Source organism: Ovis canadensis, chromosome 2, assembly GCF_042477335.2.
Source record: "Ovis canadensis isolate MfBH-ARS-UI-01 breed Bighorn chromosome 2, ARS-UI_OviCan_v2, whole genome shotgun sequence".
Lineage (NCBI taxonomy): Eukaryota > Metazoa > Chordata > Mammalia > Artiodactyla > Bovidae > Ovis > Ovis canadensis.
The window spans coordinates 38,121,779-38,141,647 of NC_091246.1; the positions used below are offsets into that span (position 1 = coordinate 38,121,779).

Genomic DNA, 19,869 nt, shown 5'->3' on the forward strand with positions numbered 1-19,869 from the left:
GTTTAGGAAGATGCTGGGGCTTGTCCTGGCCTGGACCTGTGGATTCCATGTGCATAAATTCCAGATCAAAAACGTGTTAAGGGAAGTCTCTGAAAGTTACAAGTGCTGACAAGTCATGGTGTGGGGAGACAGGCGCTCCAGCTCTGGCCTCCCATCTGAGCCTCAGGCTTGTGAGAAGATCACTTTCTTTGTAAACAAAGGCAGTGCTGGCCATACACCTCCATTGTGGCTTTGAGTCCCAGGAGCAGAATTAGCCAGCAGGGACCAGGCAATGATTCCTGAGGTCAAGACAAAGTGGAGGATTACAGGGGACCATCCATTCACCCCCTGATGGCACAGGAGAAGGATACAAACCCATCTGTGAGAGACATCAAAGAGGGGAGGAGTGCTTCCCTGCAAAACTAACCAATACTTCAGCTTGACTTTTAGTATGAGTTTTCTTATTGTGTTAAGAAACATAAAGGAGTAGGGCTTTTACAATTCTTAATATATATATCAACAATAACAATAATAAAATTATAACAATAAACTCATATAGTGAAAGGCAAAAGATTCACACAACCTGAGGAGAAACCAGAGTATAACAAACTCTTAATCAGTGCTTACTACATGCCAGGCAGTGCTTTAAGTGGTTTATACAGATTAGCTCATTTAATCCTCATAACTTTTGAGGTAGTACTATTATTATCCTTATTTTACAGCTACCTCACACTTTACCTTGCTTACCTCATGGCTTCCTCCACCTGAAAAAACCTTCAGCAGCTTCTATTTCTAAGTACCTGATCGCTCTACATTTTCAAGGTCATAAAACTGATTTATTTTTGAGCCAGTTCAGGCTGTAGGATGCTGGTCAGCCTATGGTTTGTTTGCTCTTGGGTCTGGTATGGGAAGCGGATAGAAGTTACATGGTATAAAACATGAGTGCCTATGGTTGCCTTTTAGGTGGTGCTGTTGGTGAGGCTGTTTTCTTAAGTGTCTCCAAGACAGGCTTGTGTAGCTGAGGTCCAGGCCAAGCCTTGTGTCCTCAAGCTGGAGCTATTGTTTGTGCCCCATCAGTCCCATGTCATTGCTCTCTTTGGAAGGCATCTTTCCTTTCCTTTTCCCTTCAGTCCTATATGTCTGGTTTGGCTAGTCCACTGAGGACAGCATCCCCAGTCATTGGTCAAAGAAGGGAAGGGACCAGAGCCAGCACAGGTGAATTTTCACAAGCTTGGGACTCCCTCACTGTGAGGTCCGGGTGGGGCTCTTCAGTCCCTTTTTTCTACTTTCTTGCCTGTGTGATGGGACTCTTCAGTGCCTCCTACCAGCCTCATCCAGCCAGGGCTGGCTGTCTATCCAAGGGTCATTCCACTCGCACCACCTACTCTTCCTCGCTGGATGATACGCGATTGTGTTTGGATGCTCAGGAAAGTGGTCCCTTCATGGCTCCAGGGGGCACATGTACATGCTTAGGCCATGCTCGGTAATTCCAACCCTTGCCAATGATGGCTTTCAACTTGACAATGGACATATGATGATGCCTTGGCCAAGAGACCAGCTGAAGAGGGCGTTTCTGGGAAAGGCTTTTGTCCCTGGTTAAAAAAAAAAAAAGTATCCATGTGGGGAGTGCCCTGGTGGCTCAGTAGTTAGGACTTGGTGCTTTCACTGCCATGGCCTGGGTCCAATACCTGGTCGGGGAACTAAAATCCTATAAGTCATGTAGCATGGCCAAAAAAGAAAAAGAAAACAAGCTATCCATGTGAAGATACTCTCCTTTTGACTCTAGAGTGAGAGCCTCATTGCAGTCTCTGAAGAGAATGGGCTTGCTCTTTGGGATTTACAGGAAAGCATGTTTTGTTCCAAGTTGGAACAGGTGGCCTTTATTCAAGTAGGTATACAGAAAAGGTCCTTCATCACGGATGATGCAGGAATTCCTGTAGGAGTTGGGAATTTAAAAAGAGGAGGTTGAGTTAGAAGATCTTTAAACCATGTCCTGCCACGAACAGGTAGAATTGTGTAATAATCTTTCTCTAGTCTTTGCCATGTTATCTTGATGAAATTGGTGTAGTTTAACAGGAAGGGCCAAACTGTTGCCCCATTTTAGCACTCAAATATTGACCCCACCTTCTACTTTCACTGGACCAAGGATCTCTCTCCCATAAACCTCTCTCTCCTGCTTGATAGCAAACAATGGCAGCTTTTCTGTGGTTGGCCTGCCCTCTGCTGGATTGAGAAGATGGGTTGCAGAGACCGTGGACTTCTGGGATGGGCCAGCTCTCCAGAAAGGACGTGATCAGGAGACTGGATTTCCTTTGGGGTCACTCTAGTCTATTGGTTCACCAGAAGTTAGGTCTGGGAGGCTGTGACCCAACTCTGAGTGGGAGTTGGAATCTTCCTAATGAACACAACTGCCTGGTTTAGAGGTTAGAAAATGTGTGTGCTGTGTGCCTATTTGAGTTTCTTTATTCATGTACAGATGAAGAGATGTAAGAGACCTCATTTGTTTAGTGTTAAAAACAAAACTTCCTAGACAAATTGATGGCTAGCAATTGTCAAAGCTTATCAACTTGCTAATAAGGGATTAGCCAGATAATAAAGAGTGGAAATTGATGGATTATGTAGCTTGGATACAGAAGACTTACATAAGCAGCTAGTTTAGAGGGGAGACTCCCTAACTACCTAAAGCTTGCAGTTTGGTTACAAATAGTAACAAATGTCATAGTTAAGTCCCTTGTTACAAAGGAAATGTGGAGGAGGAGGATTTGTGTAGCCAGGGATATTGGCTGTCAATCAGAGATTAAAAATCCAATATATCAAAGAAGCAAAGAATGAGGCTACATCTGCGGCTGCTACCTGTAATCGTGAAGTTTCATTTCTCAAGAATGGTGTCTGAGGATCTGATTGCCATGGGTGCATAAACCACAGACTCCATAACAAATAATAAGATCTGACTTGAAACAGGCTACTTTGCACCAGGAATTTTTCTCAAGCAGCAGAAGCAGTGCAGCTAGAATATAATTTGTGTGTGCATGCTCAGTCACTCAGTCGTGTCCCACTCTGTGCGACGCTATGGACTGTGGCCTGTCAGGTTCCTCTGTTCGTAGTTTACAACCTCCCAAACACCAAACACCTTCCCACACACCTTTTTTTCTTTAGAGGAATTTTTTTTTCCTGAAATTAGAATGATCAGAGATTGAATTTTTCCATGTTAATTTTTCAGATAAGTGACATCTGTGTCTTTAAGTACTGTAACTTTTCTTCTTGAAAGCTAAAAAAAAAAAAAGATCTAATTTTTACATGCTTATGAAAAAGGAATTTTAATGATGTAGAATAATGAAAAGAATATACTATTTGTCCAAATACGGAAAGAACCTTTATGTATACGTATATTAGCAGACCGGGTAGATAAATCTTGAGTCTAGATATGTTTTGGAGTTTGGAATTTTTATATTTTGGTAAGATAATATGGTATATATACTGTATACCTTATATCTCCCAGCAGGATATAAGTGATACATAATTTAGTATATTAACACTTCTGCATAAGAATGTTCACACTAAAAGATTTTTAAAAGACTGCAAATAGCCTCACTTAAATTCAGGACAGATTTTGCTCCTAAATAACTTATAAAGTATATAAAACATATTCAATTTTCACAGTTTTTTAAATTTCAGAATTACAGACAAGGAATTGTGGACCTGTATTTTCATAAAATGATTGATACAACATGTGCTATTTTTTAGAGAAAAAGTAATTAATTTAATTGTACCTATAATTGACTGAACAAATAGAAACTGAAGTGAAACCAAAGGAATTGCCGTACTTCACATAAATGTTTCTTTATTACAAAAGATATTATTTTCTAAAATATATTTCCAAGGTTAAAAGATGAGAGGAAAATAATAAGAGATTGGAGTCATTCTCTTGGTTGGAATAATTTCTGGCAGGGATCTTCTCAACATGTTTGAGTACTATTAGGCTCAAGGCCATCCAAATATTCTGTAACTTTTTCTTTAGTATCCTGAAATTCAAATAACACAATCTACTCATATAGATATGGAAAATATTAATATAAAGCCAAATATGTAGGAAAATAAAAATAAATTAATTTGTTATAAAATATAGTGATATAGATTTCAATATTTAAATCCTTGGGCATTACTAGTAAAGATATAATGAAGCAGTGAGATGCTTGCTGTATGTATAATTAACAAGTTTAGATTTAATATAAATTATAAGAAGAGAAGCCATTCCATTCAAAATGATAGCAGAGGTGTGATGGACACTAGAATAAAACTTGGTATTAAGTAATTATATTGCTGTACACCTGAAACTAACAAAACATTGTAAATCAATAAAAAAATTTTTAAGTAATTATAGAGGAGACTTGCTTGTATCAGCAAAATAACTTAATGCAAGTAAGAATAACCTGTTAAGTACTAGGTAGAGAAAATGAAGACATATGCTAATTGTTGAAAATGAGTAGTGTCTTCTTTTCAAGGAAGCTGTTATAATAATAATTTTCTATGTTGCATCACAAGATGGGATAGTGAAAAAATGTCAGAAATCATACCCCTATCTAGATATCTAACTACATGTTGGAGCAAATATTTAGACTTTTAAGACCTCTGAGATCTTGGAGACCATGTCTTTCACAAGTTGATGGGAAACTGAGAAGATTTGAAAGGAGAAGTATTTAAGAGTCTATAGAGAAGTTGTACGGCAGACCTTTGGGGAAAATATCAGATAAGACTGAAAACCGGTAGAAAATCTCCAAATAAATCATTTCAATATGTAATTTTTACAACATAGATTTCTTATCATTGTGCTGCAAATTAAAAAAAATTGTACAGGATGGCAATAAAATATTTTTTTAAAGTAATTTATATGAAATTCATTGATATATCTACATTTCATTTGACTCTACTAATTTAATGGATGTATGGTTTCAAGTCTATTAAAAGAAGTCTCAAATCTCCCTTTACAGATTTGCATCTGGTTTCATTCTTTTTCCACTAATTGTACCACTGCTGTGAAACCATTTTCAACTAAATGCTTAGTTGGAAAAACAGGCTACAAATAATTTAGGTCTTTCTAAGAAATGAGTATGCAAATCCTGAGTCTCAAACTTTTCCTAATTAGATTAATTAAACTGTGTTTTGGCTTCAAAGTCTTTCATTTATTTAAACTCAATAAACTTTTCCTGCAAATATTGCCTGGTTTGCAATGTATTAATCAGCCCTATCTTTTATTAATTTATTTAGTTTTAATTGGAGTATAATTACTTTACAACATTGTGTTGGTTTCTGTCATACATGAACAGGAATCAGCCATAGGTACACATATGAATTTCATAGGTATACATAGGAATTCCAGTTGAGCTATTTCAAATCCTAAAAGATGATGCTGTGAAAGTGCTGCACTCAATATGCCAGCAAATTTGGAAAACTCAGCAGTGGCCACAGGACTGGAAAAAGTCAGTTTTCATTCCAATCCCAAAGAAAGGCAATGCTAAGGAATGTTCAAACTACTGCACAATAGCACTCATCTCACACACTAGCAAAGTAAGGCTCAAAATCCTCCAACCTAGGCTTCAACAGTACATGAATCAAGAACTTCCAGATGTTCAAGCTGAATTTAGAAAAGGCAGAGGAACCAGAGATCAAATTGACAACATCCGTTGGATCATCAAAAAGCAAGAGAGTTCCAGAAAAACATCTATTTTTGCTTTATTGACTATGCCAAAGCCTTTGACTGTGTGGATCACAACAAACTGAAAAATCCTGAAAGAGATGGGAATACCAGACCACCTGACCTGCCTCTTGAGAAATCTGTACACAGGTCAGGAAGCAACAGTCAGAACTGGACATGGGACAACAGACTGGTTCCAAATAGGAAAAGGAGTATGTCAAGGCTGTATATTGTCACCCTGCTTATTTTAACTTATATGCATAGTACATCATGAGAAACGCTGGGCTGGATGAAAAACAAACTGGACTCAAGATTGCTGGGAGAAATATCGATAACCTCAGATATATAGATGACAGCACCCTCATGGCAGAAAGCGAAGAACTAAAGAACCTCTTGATGAAAGTGAAAGAGGAGAGTGAAAAAGCTGGCTTAAAGCTCAACATTCAGAAAACTAAGATCATGGCATCTGGTCCCATCACTTCAAGGCAAATATATGGGGAAACAATGGAAACAGTGACAGACTTTATTTTCTTGTGCTCCAAAATCACTGCAGATGTTGACCGCAGCCATGAAATTAAAAGACCCTTGCTCCTTGGAAGAAAAGCTATCACAAATCTAGACAGCCTATTAAAAAGCAGAGACATTACTTTGCTGACAAAGGTCATTCTAGTCAAGGCTATGGTTTTTCCAGTAGTCATGTACAGATGTGAGAGTTGTACCATAAAGAAAGCTGAGTGCCAAAGAATTGATGCTTTTTTTATATATAGTTTAATGCATTTTAATAGCAAACTTACGGGAACAGCACAGAACACAGACAGCATTAGAAACATGTACTTGCACGCAGGACAACTCAGAAAAGTATAGTGAATGGATGGAATCTACTGTATGATAAAAATGCTACAAACACCATTTAGTTGCAGTCAATAAGAAATTTTCTTGTTTAAAAAAAATCCAAATGCTGGCATTGTCCAGAAAAATTTAGCAGGTTTATTTATAATTGTTATAAAGTTGAACTGCCGAAACTTGTTCACTGAAACATTTTGACTTTCACTAACGCTTTATATTCCCGCATTTATGTTAAAAATTCACACACAAATGAAAATGGAAAAACTGCCAATACCTGATTTCTGTCCCCTATTTTCCACTTGCAATCATATACTTAGGTACCTTTTGACCCCATGGAAAAAAAATAAAGTTCAGAACTACCAATAACAGGAAGAAGAGAATTTTTTTTTTTAAAGAATGAAATGTTTCCCGTCATAGTGGATTCTTAAAGCACGTTCTCCACGTATGCGGCATGCTAGCTGGGTGTCTTTTGGCGTAATTGTTACACGTTTGGCATGGATAGCACACAGGTTGGTGTCCTCAAAAAGGCCAACCAGATAGGCGTCACTTGCCTGCTGCCAAGCACCAATAGCTGCACTCTGGTAGCGCAGATCTGTTTTGAAGTCCTGAGCAATTTCCCGCACCAGACGCTGGAAGGGAAGTTTGCTAATCAGAAGTTCAGTGGACTTCTGATAACGTCTAATTTCACGGAGTGTCCCAGTACCAAGCCTGTAACGATGTGGTTCATTCACCTCTCCAGTAGAGGGCGCACTCTTGAGAGCGGCTTTTGTAGCAAGTTGCTTCCTCGGTGCTTTACCACCGGTCGATTTGCCGGTAGTCTGCTTTGTACGAGCCACGGTATAGAGACCTCCTTACTTACCCACCTTCTCCTTCGGCTGGAGCTCCGAGAGCCAGAAGAGGCGCTGGCGTTGGAGAGCGACGGCGGCGCGGTGGTGGCTGCGAATACAACTCAGGATTGATGCTTTTGAACTGCGGTGTTGAAGACTCTTGAGAGTCCCTTGGTCTGTAAGGAGATCAAACCAGTCAATCCTAGAGGAAATCGGCCCTTAATATTCATTAGAAGGATTGATGCTGAGGCGGAAGCTCCAATACTTTGGCCACCTGTTGTGAAGAACTGACTCACTGGAGAAGTTCTTGAGGCTGGTCTTGAGATTGAAGGCAGAGAAGAAGCGGACGACAGAGGATGAGATGGTTGGATGGCATCACCGACTCGATGGACATGAGTTTGAGCAAGCTCTGGGAATTGGTGATTGACAAGGAACCCTGGCATGCAGCAGTCCATGGGGTTGCAGAGTCAGATACGACTGAGCAACTGAACTGTACTGATACATACGTACCCTCCCTCTTGAATCTCCCTCCGACTTCCCACCCCATCCCACCCATCTAGGTTGTCACAGAGCACTGGGTTGAGCTCCCTGAGTCATACAGCAAATTCCCACTAGCTATCTGTTTTGTTTATGGTAATATATATGATTCTCCTGTACTCTTAATTCATCCCACCCTCTCCTTCCCCCACTCTGTCCAAAAGTCTGTTCTCTATGTCTGTCAGCCCTATCTTTAAATCTAAACTAACTAAAAATTTAAAAGGCAACATTTAGAAACCAGTCCTTTAAGAACGACTCTTTCTTTAGAGAGAATGAAGAATTCTCTGGACCAGGCACTTAGGTTCAGACTTCTGAAACGCCCTCGAAGCTCCGCCCTGCACCGCCCTGCGTGCAAGCCCCGCCCAGCACTGCCCCGCCCCACACGTAGTCCTCCCTCCTCTTCCGTACACACGGCCTCCGGAGCGAGGGGGCTCGACGTCGAGCGGAAGTGACGTACGTGAGTCGCCGGAGGTGGCGTTGGTGCGTTGTGCGGCTGGGCCTGAGAGTGGAGTGGGGCCTGCGCCCGGAAAGACAGCGCTATGTCGATCGAAATCGAGTCCTCAGAGTGAGTCTCGTGGTGTCGGATGTTCGCGAAGTGGCCGGGCCGGGAGTCGATGAGTTGAGGGGTAGAAGCTGCTCGAGGGAGGCGTCCCAGAGGTTGGGAGTGGAGGGGTATTTACTTCCCCACAAAGAAGCTTTTGGGATCTGACTGCTTCAGGGGCGGGCCCGCAAGAAAGTAGCGAACGGAAAGCCCAAAGCCTGGTGGAAAGCGGCGCGGGGCTAGGGGTAGGACGTGCCTGCAAAACCTGAGTTCTAGCCCTCGCCGACTCCTGATGCGCCCTGAGACTGAGCAGATTAGCCATCCAGTCAGGACTCCGGTCTCATCTGCACAAGGGGGCTGCACTCTTAGCCTTCCCTCTCTTCCTGCCCCCATTGAGCACGGTGGTTTGTTTCCTCCCCTGTGCTTACACGGCCCTCTGTTTTTTTCTGCCTAGCTCTTAATCTGGTATTGTCACCGTTTGCCCACCCTTCTAGCCTATGTCGGCGCCTAGGGGCTGCTTTTCATCACAGTCTCAGTTCCTAGTACATCGTAGAGGCTCAGTAATTGTCTTTGGAATGAAAGCTACTTGTTTTATCAGGTTCCGTGTGGCGCTGAATTTTGGTTGGCCCGTGAGCTTTGTGTAGCCACAAGGGAGGGACAGAATGTGGAAACTGGGCCAGGAGAATGATAGATTTGGGGGAGAGGGGTACTAATGAGTGACTGAAGAAAGTCTTCAGTGAACTTTTCCAGGACTCCATCCTCTACTTGCTCTTGCCAACGCTTAATAATTAAATTGGCAGATTTTACATTTGCATCATGAGTGTAAGGGAGGGATCTGCCATAGGAGGAAGGGAGGTTTATTCATTCAGAAAATATTGAAGTCTGCTGTGTACCTGCTCTAGCCCTGGGAATATGGTAGTGAATGAAGCAGACCAAAGTCCTTGCCCTTACAGAAAGGAAGGAAAACAGCAGTAAGTAAAATAGGCTTACAGATGGTGGTAAGTGTTGTGGAGAAAAGTAAAACAAAGAAGGATGATGGAGAGTGCTGGCGATGAAGACAGCTAGGAGTTGGCAGGAGTTGGAAAGCATTCCATACTTCAGACCCTGAATCAAAAATGGGAACAGATCATTCTCCCAGCCCTGAGCTGCTGCATGTTTTTTATTATCAGTAATTGCTGTGTTTATTAAGTATTTTCTCTGTTAGCCACGCTGTAAGCAGTGTCATCTTCTCTTTGATCAGCCCTACAGACTGATTTGTATACCCTACAGAGTAGGTATTTTTCTTAACAGATGAGGAAATAGGCAAAGAGACGTTAACTGACTTGTCCAAAGTCACAGTAAGTGCAGAGCTCTGATTCAAATCCCAATCTCTGATTCAAATCTCCAAAACTTTTAACTCTTATGTATTACACAAAGAAGAAAGTGAATTTGATTTTGGCTCTAGAAAATACGAGTTCTTTGCAAGCATGGTGTCTCATTTGTGGAGTATAAATGGAAGTGTGCTGTTGGGAACAGTGTGGTGCTAGAACAGCAGGGATCCAAGCTGGGGTCTCTTAACGGCCTGTGAAAGAAAAGACCACTGTGAGTAGCAGTATTCAGTTCCCTTCTGCAAGAACTGTTTTTAAGAAGAGGGGGTTTGCTCTCCTATCCGGGCTATTGGAAGGACTAATGCTGCAGCTCCAATACTTTGGCCACCTATGGAAAGAGCTGACTCATTAGAAAAGACTCTGGTGCTGAGAAGGATTGAAGGCAGGAGGTGGAAGGGATGAGAGAGGGCAAGGTGGTTGGATGGCATCACTGACTCAATGGGCATGAGTTTGAGCAAGCTCTAGGAGAAGGTGAAAGACAGGGAAGCCTGGTGTGCTGCAGTCCACGGGTTCGCAGCGTCAGACACGACCGAGTGACTGACAACAACAAAATATGCTCACATGCCACACTGCCCGTTTGAATCTTCCTTTTTCCACTTAGCTCTGTTTCCTGGCCAAATCCTCATCTGTAAAATGGACCTAAGAGTAAATGCCATCCTCATAGGGTTGTTTTGAGGAGTAGCTGAGTCGGAAATGCTTAGAACAGTACCTGATATATTGTGAACACTGGTCAAGAAAACATTGGTCATTGTTTTTTGATTATTGTTTCTCTCCCGGGAAAGAGAATAGACTAAATTCCAATTTGAAATCTCTTCCAATCTGGACAGTGTGACCCCTGATACTCATGCTGTCCAGTAGAAGTATGCATGAGCCATATGTGTACTTCAAAGGCAAGAGAAGAACAGTGTAGTATAGCAATGTACATGAGCTTTTACTGTCTATATGAAAAATTATTCACCAGACTCCTTAATACTAAGCCAGAGATCAAGAAGTTTTAATTGAATATATATTTAACTTGTAAGTTTTCTGTCATATGCTGAAAATTGTTGCTTGTTCTCTCAGTATTTGGAGATTGTCTGGGTTCTCTTTCCCTTGGGAAAGTGTATTCACATGTTTTTATTTCACTTGTCCTGAAATTTTGGTAATAATGGCAGTGGGTAGGTGTTATTTTTGTGAGGACACATAACTTTGTTTTGAATTTACATCTAATATAGCTCTACTTATTTATGTTCAACAAATCCCTGTTAAAATGGTCTCAATTCATATTTTTTTTTGCTGTCATTTAAAAATGGACCAAACCATTCAGTCATTTAGAGTATTCTGTATCAGTGACTAGACTAGGTTTAAAACGTTTTCCTAAAGTGTGCCACAGTGGAATCATATGAATTAACAAGAAACTTGGCATAATAGAAAGATCTCTGACCTTGCAAGTATGAGAGTCTTCTTGGTACTATCTTGTTTTCTAACTGACTGTGAGACACAGGACAAGTTATTTCCCCTCACTGAACCCCAGTTCTACTTATGAGTTCGAAGTAGGAACTGGATGATCCCCAGGGTCTTTTGTAACTCAGGTTCTGTGGTGTGGGGGTGGGGGAGGGAAGGTTTTACTCAACGTGATAAATGGAAAGCAGGTAGTGAAAGGAGGATGGCTGCAGAGAAAAAACTGGGCCTAGTTTTGTGGCATCTTTGGTGAGTGAGGATCCCTGAGCTGAATGATGTGCTTGCTTCTTTCAGTGTGATCCGGCTCATTATGCAGTACCTCAAGGAGAACAGTCTACATCGGGCGCTAGCCACCTTGCAGGAAGAGACGACTGTGTCTCTGAATACAGTGGACAGCATTGAGAGTTTTGTGGCTGACATTAATAGTGGCCATTGGGATACTGTTTTACAGGCTATACAGTCTCTGAAATTGCCAGACAAAACCCTCATTGACCTCTATGAACAGGTAAGAGTAGGGATGATGTTGATTCCTGAACCTGGGTTTACTGTGGGCCTCCCTGACCAGAGAGCATCCATAAACATTTCTGCAAGTGTTTTGGGCTGTCAGAGCCCTTAAAATTTACTTTCAAAGCTTGAGTGTTACTCTCTATTTTTTTTAATGTTTATTTTATTTATTATTTATTTATTTGGCTGCACCGAGTCTTAGCTGTGGCTTGCAAGATCTAGTTCCCTGACCAGGGATCAAACCAGGGCCCCCTGCATTGGGAGCATGGAATCTCAGCCACTGGACCAACAGGGAAGTTCCCACTACTCCATATTTTTATCTCTCTTCTTGGAAAAGCCAAGGTTTCCCCAAGTTGGTATTATTTTTCAAGTAACCATTAAATGATCTATTCTAACATCAACCGTTTGTACACCAAATAGTGTACTGAAGTTTAGTTCTGACACTAACCACCACTAAGCAACCACTAACTTGTTGGTGTAGACCCCACAGTTAAGGGCTCAGTCCTCTATAGGACTGTCTTTTTTTCACACACCAGCAATATGCTGATATCTTGGGCCACCCACGCTTCTGACCAACCGGCCACAAATTTAAGGGTCCTCATGACCCACTCAGAATTGATATTTCAGTAGAATGACGCAGAACTCAGAAAAGTGACATAGTGATGATGGCAGTTTTATTATCAAGGGAAGAGATCAGTACCAGCCAAATAGAGACATATAGGGTAAGGTTTGGGAGGGTACTGAACCAGAATTTCCAGTGCCTTCTCCCCATGGAGTTAGGGTTAGTTTGTCACCTGGCATTGAAGTATTCATCAACCAGGAAGCTCCATAGTTTTTCATTCAACCTCCAGTTCTTTGACTTTCTTTGGGGTTGGGCTGGTTCAAAGCATCAACAACCCTCAAATCATGTGGTTGGTCCTAGTGGTAACCAGCTCCTATCCTGAGCCATCTTTGTAGCACTTAACTAGGTGTGATGCAGAGGGCTCATGAATAGCGAGGGTATTTATCAGTGGGGGGATTCCAAGGTTTTTAGAAGCTCTATGCCAGGAAACCAGCACATAGATCATAAAATTGCTTATCTGTACAACAGAACCAAGTAGACTTTCTGGAAATAAGAATGTTGTGTGGTTTGAAGTAAAAATAGGGAAATGGGTTTGTTTCTTTACAATCCATGTGGGTTTAGTAATTCCCTAAAGAAAATTTTGGTAACCCAAGGACAGTCTCTGGAGCCCATGGATATATTTCCATCTTTGGTTTTCCTTAGCATTTTACATTTGGAATAAGAGACCTGAGAGGAGGGGAGATTGATAGATAAAAGGGAAGGATGGAAGTTATTGTATAACTACTTTAAATGTCTGTATGAAATTACCAATGGAAAGGGAAAGGGGCATTTCCTGGTTTGTTATTTGGAAATCACTTTGGCAGACCATTTCTGTGTCAGAAATTGTACTGAAAAAGAAAACGAGCTAAGAGAATGCATTGAAACTGCCGCTTTCTTTCAATTGTACAGGTTGTTTTGGAATTGATAGAGCTCCGAGAATTGGGTGCCGCCAGATCTCTTCTGAGACAGACTGACCCCATGATCATGTTAAAACAAACACAGCCAGAGCGGTATATTCATCTGGAAAACCTCTTGGCCAGGTCTTACTTTGATCCTCGAGAGGTAAGACTGATAATGAAAAGAAACTGCTGTTAACTTTGAAAACGTGCAATAATGTGATCTTTTTTTAAACTCTGTTATTGGATACTTTTTGTAATTTTGATTTAATTTTTACAATGATACTTTTTAATTTACATTGGTTGAAATTTGCATATGTTAAAGAGGGTAGTCTTGTTCAATTTTCTGAGTACTTGAGGGCCTTCTCTTCTGCACACACCCTATCATATAGGATTATGTGTTCATTAGTAAAGAAGAAGAACATTTATTCTGGTGTTATTTCCATTATTAGCCTAAGTACCTACCCAGAAGCAATGCTCTACTGTTGGTGTGTTCACTGTGCATTTGTGTCCTTAGCTCTTAACAACTGCAGTTTCTTTTCAGTTCTTTTATTTCTTAAAAGCTTATGTTTCTGCTTCTCAGCTGCTTATGCTCCTGGTAGAGCACTATGATTGATACTCTTTTATTCTTCAAAACCCTTAGATATAGTTTCATCCTTTCTCAGCCAGCCTTTTACCAGAAGCTTGTCTAACTACGAGGAAGAAGAATTTAATAGGCCCTGAATAACAGGAAGTTAGAGTAAACTCAAGGAAGCCATGAGGATAAAGGAAGGAGTTTAGATTACCAGGGCAGAATTTAAGTTAGAGTTGTTAAAGAACTTCTGGGCTGGGAGTCATTTGACTGAAAGAAATTACTAAAGAATATAAAAGAATCCTTGGCTTTGCAGATTATTAAAAAACTGAAAAAACAACTCTGGCTTTTACATAGTTTATTATTATTGACATATATTTATTATTATGAGACTCTGACATACATCTATTATTTATTATTATGAGGCTCTTTTCAGAAATAACAATGTGGATTGGCTGACCTCAGTTCTGTCTCAGCTCATACTTTTGAAATGCAAATGGGTAGAATTGAGACATCATTTTAAAAACCAAATTGATTTGATTAATCTTCTGTTTAACTGGGTAGTTTCTTAATCTTTTGCTTTTTGAATATTTCTGCTTCATTACTGTTGTTGTTTCTTAAAAATAAGCACATTTATATCTTTTTCCATTTCTTGGAAATGATGCTATGCCGCTCTCCTTTTTCAGGCCTACCCCGATGGCAGTAGCAAAGAGAAGAGAAGAGCAGCCATTGCCCAGGCCTTAGCTGGGGAAGTCAGCGTGGTGCCTCCATCTCGTCTCATGGCATTGCTGGGTCAGGTAATTAAAAGTCTTTGGAACTGAAATTCCTGTGAACTTCTGGTAATGTTTCTTGTGTATAAACTCTGTGTATGAGCTAAAGAAATTAACCTAAGAACTGGGAACTACCTATAGCACTGCTTGTACAGACAGCTGTGCCATGCCGCATTCATCTTTCCTGGGAGTGGTAATGCAGATTAGTGGTTAAGGGCATACACTCTGGAGACAGATTTAGAGTAACAATAAAATTTATTGTCCTATCTTGACATTGTTGATCATCGTGTCAGAACACTGGAACAAATATTTGCCATAGTTCGAATCTGAGCTCTCTCACTTACTGGCTATGCGGTATTGGACACATTGCCTAACTTTTTTGATCCCATTTACTCATCATGGTGTTGTACTAAGGATTAAATGAGATAAAATGTACTTAAAGCAATTGTATATTGACTGGCACCTTGTTAAATACATAGTAAATGGTAGCTGCCAGTGGTGTTTCTTTTTTAATTTTTTTTTTAAGCCGCAGTAGGAGTATTAGCTGGAGAAGGCAATGGCACCCCACTCTAGCACTCTTGCCTGGAAAATCCCATGGATGGAGGAGCCTGGTAGGCTGCAGTCCATGGGGTCGCTAAGAGTCAGACACGACTGAGCGACTTTACTTTCACTTTTCACTTTCATGCATTGGAGAAGGAAATGGCAACCCACTCCAGTGTTCTTGCCTGGAGAATCCCAGGGACAGGGGAGCCTGGTGGGCTGCCATCTTTGGGGTCGCACAGAGTTGGACACAACTGAGGAGACTTAGCAGCAGCAGTAGTATTAGCACTGTCATTATTATTTATAAAGCTATCTAGAGTGATGGATGTTACGAAAGTAGCAGAGTTACAGGTCATTAATAGAGATGTAAATATCCTGTTTACACTCAATTTGCATTTTGAAAGGGGCCAAAAAGCTACTCTTAGAGGCTTACAGTGTTTCTGAAATTCAAAAATAAGCTGCCTTATTTCTTAATTTACTTTTTATCAAAGTGATAGATGGGTATCATTGAAGTAGTACCTCAGGGCTGTTAGAGCTTCCTTGGTGGCTCAGATGGTAAAGAATATGGTGGGTCACAGTTTATGGGGTCGCAAAGAGTCAGATATGACTCAGTGACTAACACTGACTTCTTAGGGCTTTTAGTGAGAAAATAGTTCCATTTGCCCTCTTCCACCTTCTTACTTCCCACAACCATTTTTAACTCTTGGCATTTACCCTTGTAGCTGAATATCATGTTTATAATGTCATATTTTGATTTTTTTTTTTTTAGAAAAAGTTTTAAACATTAACTGTTGACTTTAGTGGAAAATGATTTCTCTCTGTTCCCCACAACATGCACACAGTCTTCTTTCTCTGGGTTTTCAGTATAGTTATATGACAACTTTTGGTTAAATAATTTCAATGTTTACATTATCTTTACATCAGTATTGCTCATAGACAAAAAATAACTTTAATTTCTTATGTAATTTTGGTGATTCTCTGCAGCAATCGCTTAATTTCTTTCTTTTGCCTAGTTTTCTGTGTAACTTTTGCTTCCTCATCCTGTATCGTTCCAATAAGTGTAAAAATTCTCCCTTTCCCCGTACTTGCTCTTTTCCCTGAGGCCCTTCTCTCTCTTGTTCTCATGGTTTTCTGCACAGTGATTGTACTGGGAGTTCTTTCATCTTCATACTGAGAGTTCTGGGTCATATTTTTCAGGAACATGTTTTCCTTCTCATAGTTTAGAGCCTTGTTTTAATGGAGTACTTCTGGTAACTTGCTAAGAAAGGGTACACAGAGGTAAATTTTTGAGAGTTTGCTTGTGTAAGCAATGTCTCTTACCTCTTTTTTTTTTTTTTGAAGGTTTTAATTGTTTATTCTGAAATATAAGAAAAGTCATGAGTTCTACAACCCAGAGTTTACATACGCATATTAACAAATTGTTTTGTTTCATAGAATTTGTGCATCTTTTTTAATGTATACATGAAATACTTTTAATGTTAAGGTCTTAGAAAAAAACCTTTTTTTAAAATATAGTTAAGAGGTAGTTACATTCAGAATCTGTCCATGAGATTCTCCAGGCAAGAATACTGGAGTAGCTTGCCATGCCCTCCTATAACGTATCTTCCCAACCCAGGGATCGAACCCAGGTTTCCCAGATTACAGACAGATTCTTTACTGTCTGAGTCACCAGGGAAGCCCAACAATTATTAGGATAAATTAAGAAATTTAGAGGAGATTAAAAGAGATAAGGCATGGTAAGTACATAGGCAGGTTGGAGATGTTTGCCAAGGGAGAGTGTTCAGTTCAGTTCAGTTGCTGAGTCGTCTCCGACTCTTTGCAGCCCAGTGGTCTGCAGCACGCCAGGCCTTCCTGTCCATCACCAACTCCTGGAGTTTACTCAAACTCATGTCCATTGAGTTGGTGATGTCATCCAACCATCTCATCCTCTGTCATCCCCATACCTCCCACCCTCAATCTTTCCCAGCATCAGGGTCTTTTCAAATGTCAGTTCTTCACATCAGGTGGCCAAAGTATTGGAGTTTCAGCTTCAGCATCAGCCCTTCAATGAATATTCAGGACTGATTTCCTTTAGGATGGACTGGTTGGATCTCCTTGCAGTCCAAGGGACTCGCAAGTGTCTTCTCCAACACCATAGTTCAAAAGCATCAGTTCTTCGGCACGCAGCTTTCTTTATAGTCCAGCCCTTACATCCATACATGACTACTAGAAAAACCATATCTGTAACTAGACAGACCTTTGTTGGCAGAGTAATGACTCTGTTTTTAATATGCTGTCTAGGTTGGTCATAACTTTTTTACCAAGGAGCAAGTGTCTTTTAATTTCATGGCTGCAGTCACCATCTGCAGTGATTTTGGAGCCCCCCAAAATAAAATCTGTCACTGTTTCCATTGTTTCCCTGTATATTTGCCATGAAGTGATGGGACCAGATGCCATGATCTTTGTTTTCTGGATGTTGAGCTTTAAGCCAACTTTTTCATGCCTCTCTTTCACTTTCATCAAGAGGCTCTTTAGTTCTCCTTCACTTTCTGCCATAAGGGTGGTGTCATCTGCATATCTGAGGTTGCTGCTATTTCTCCCAGCAATCTTGCTTCCAGCTTGTGCTTTATCCAGCCCAGCGTTTCTCATGATGTACTCTGCATAGAAGTTAAAATAAACAGGGTGACAATATACAGCCTTGATGTACTCCTTTTCCTATTTGGAACCAGTCTGTTTTTCCATGTCCAGTTCTAACTGTTGCTTCCTGACCTGCATACAGATTTCTCAAGAGGCAGGTTAGGTGGTCTGGTATTCCCATCTCTTTCAGAATTTTCCACAGTTTATTGTGATCCACACAGTCAAAGGCTTTGGCATAGTCAATAAAGCAGAAGTAGATGTTTTTCTGACATCTCTTGCTTTTCGATGACCCAACGGATGTTGGCAATTTGATCTCTGGTTCCTCTGCCTTTTCTAAAACCAGCTTGAACATCTGGAAGTTCACGGTTCACGTATTGCTGAAGCCTGGCTTGGAGAATTTTGAGCATCACTTTACTAGCGAGTGAGATGAGTGCAGTTGTGCGGTAGTTTGAGCATTCTGTGGCATTGCCTTTCTTTGGGATTGGAATGAAAACTGACCTTTACCAGTCCTGTGGCCACTGCTGAGTTTTCCAAATTTGCTGGCATATTGAGTGCAGCACTTTCACAGCATCATCTTTTAGGATTTGAAATAGCTCAACTGGAATTCCATCACCTCCATTAGCTTTGTTAATAGTGATGTTTCCTAAGGCCCACTTGACTTTCCATTCCAGGATGTCTGGCTCTAGGTGAGTGATCATACCATCGTGATTATCTTAGTCGTGAAGATCTGTTTTGTATAGTTCTTCTGTGTATTCTTCCACCTCTTCTTAATATCTTCTGCTTCTGTTAGGTCCATACCATTTCTGTCCTTTATCAAGCCCATCTTTGCATGAAGTGTTCCCTTGGTATCTCTAATTTTCTTGAAGAGATCTCTATTCTTTCCCATTCTATTGTTTTCCTCTATTTCTTTGCACTGATCACTGAAGAAGGCTTTCTTATCTCTCCTTGCTATTCTTTGGAACTCTGCATTGAAATGGGTATATCTTTCCTTTTCTCCTTTGCCTTTCATTTCTCTTCTTTTCACAGCTATTTGTAAGGCCTCCTCAGACAACCATTTTGCCTTTTTGCATTTCTTTTTCTTGGGGATGGTCTTGATTCCTGCATCCTGTATAATGTCATGAACCTCTGTCCATAGTTCTTCAGGCACTCTATCGGATCTAATCCCTTGAATCTATTTGTCACTTCCACTCTGTAATCGTAAGGGATATGATTTAGGTCATACCTGAGTGGTCTGGTGGTTTTCCTTATTTTCTTCAATTTAAGTCTGAATTTGGCAATAAGGAATTCATGAACTGAGCCACAGTCAGCTCCCAGTCTTGTTTTTGCTGACTGTATAGAGCTTCTTTATCTTTGGCTGCAAAGGATATAATCAGTCTGACTTTAGTATCGACCATCTGGTGCTGTCCATGTGTAGAATCTTCTCTTGTGTTGTTCGAAGAGGATGTTTGCTATGACCAGTGCCTTCTCTTGGCAAAACTCTATTAGCCTTTGCCCTGCTTCATTTAGTACTCCAAGGCCAAATTTGCCTGTTACTCCAGATATTTCTTGACTTCCTACTTTTGCATTCCAGCCCCCTGTAATGAAAAGGACATCTTTTGGGGGTGTTAGTTCTACAAAGTCTTAATACGTCTTCATAGAACTGTTCAACTTCAGCTTCTTCAGCATTACTGGTCAGAGCATAGACTTGGATTACTGTAATATTGAATGTTTTGCACTGGAAATGAACAGAAATCATTCTGTCGTTTTTGAGATTGCATCCAAGTACTGCATTTCGGACTCTTTTGTTGACTATGATGGCTGCTCCATTTCTTCTAAGGGATTCCTGCCCACAGTCGTAGATATAAAAGTCATCTGAGTTAAATTCACCCTTTCCAGTCCGTTTTAGTTCGCTGATTCCTAGAATGTCGACGTTCACTCTTTCCATCTCCTGTTTGAGCACTTCCAATTTGCCTTGATTCATGAACCTAACATTCCAGGTTCCTATGCAATATTGCTCTTTATAGCATTGAACTTTACTTCCATTATCAGTCACATCCACAACTGAGTGTTGTTTTTGCTTTAGTTCTATCTCTTCATTCTTTCTGGAGTTATTTCTCCGCTGATCTCCGGTAGCATATTGGGCACCCACTGACCTGGGGGGTT

The 19,869-nt window shown here is 40.7% G+C and overlaps 1 protein-coding gene across 1 annotated transcript in view; it reads left to right on the forward strand.

Moving 5' to 3' along the window:
* Window positions 1-7,297: 7,297 nt before the first annotated feature.
* SMU1 (SMU1 DNA replication regulator and spliceosomal factor) overlaps window positions 7,298-19,869 on the forward strand; it is a 29,639-nt gene continuing 17,067 nt past the window's right edge. The window contains exons 1-4 of the mRNA XM_069575909.1: window positions 7,298-8,446; window positions 11,524-11,734; window positions 13,244-13,396; window positions 14,488-14,598. Coding sequence (XP_069432010.1) covers window positions 8,421-8,446; window positions 11,524-11,734; window positions 13,244-13,396; window positions 14,488-14,598 — 501 coding nt within the window. The 5' untranslated portion in view covers window positions 7,298-8,420. The remainder of the gene's footprint in view (window positions 8,447-11,523; window positions 11,735-13,243; window positions 13,397-14,487; window positions 14,599-19,869) is intronic.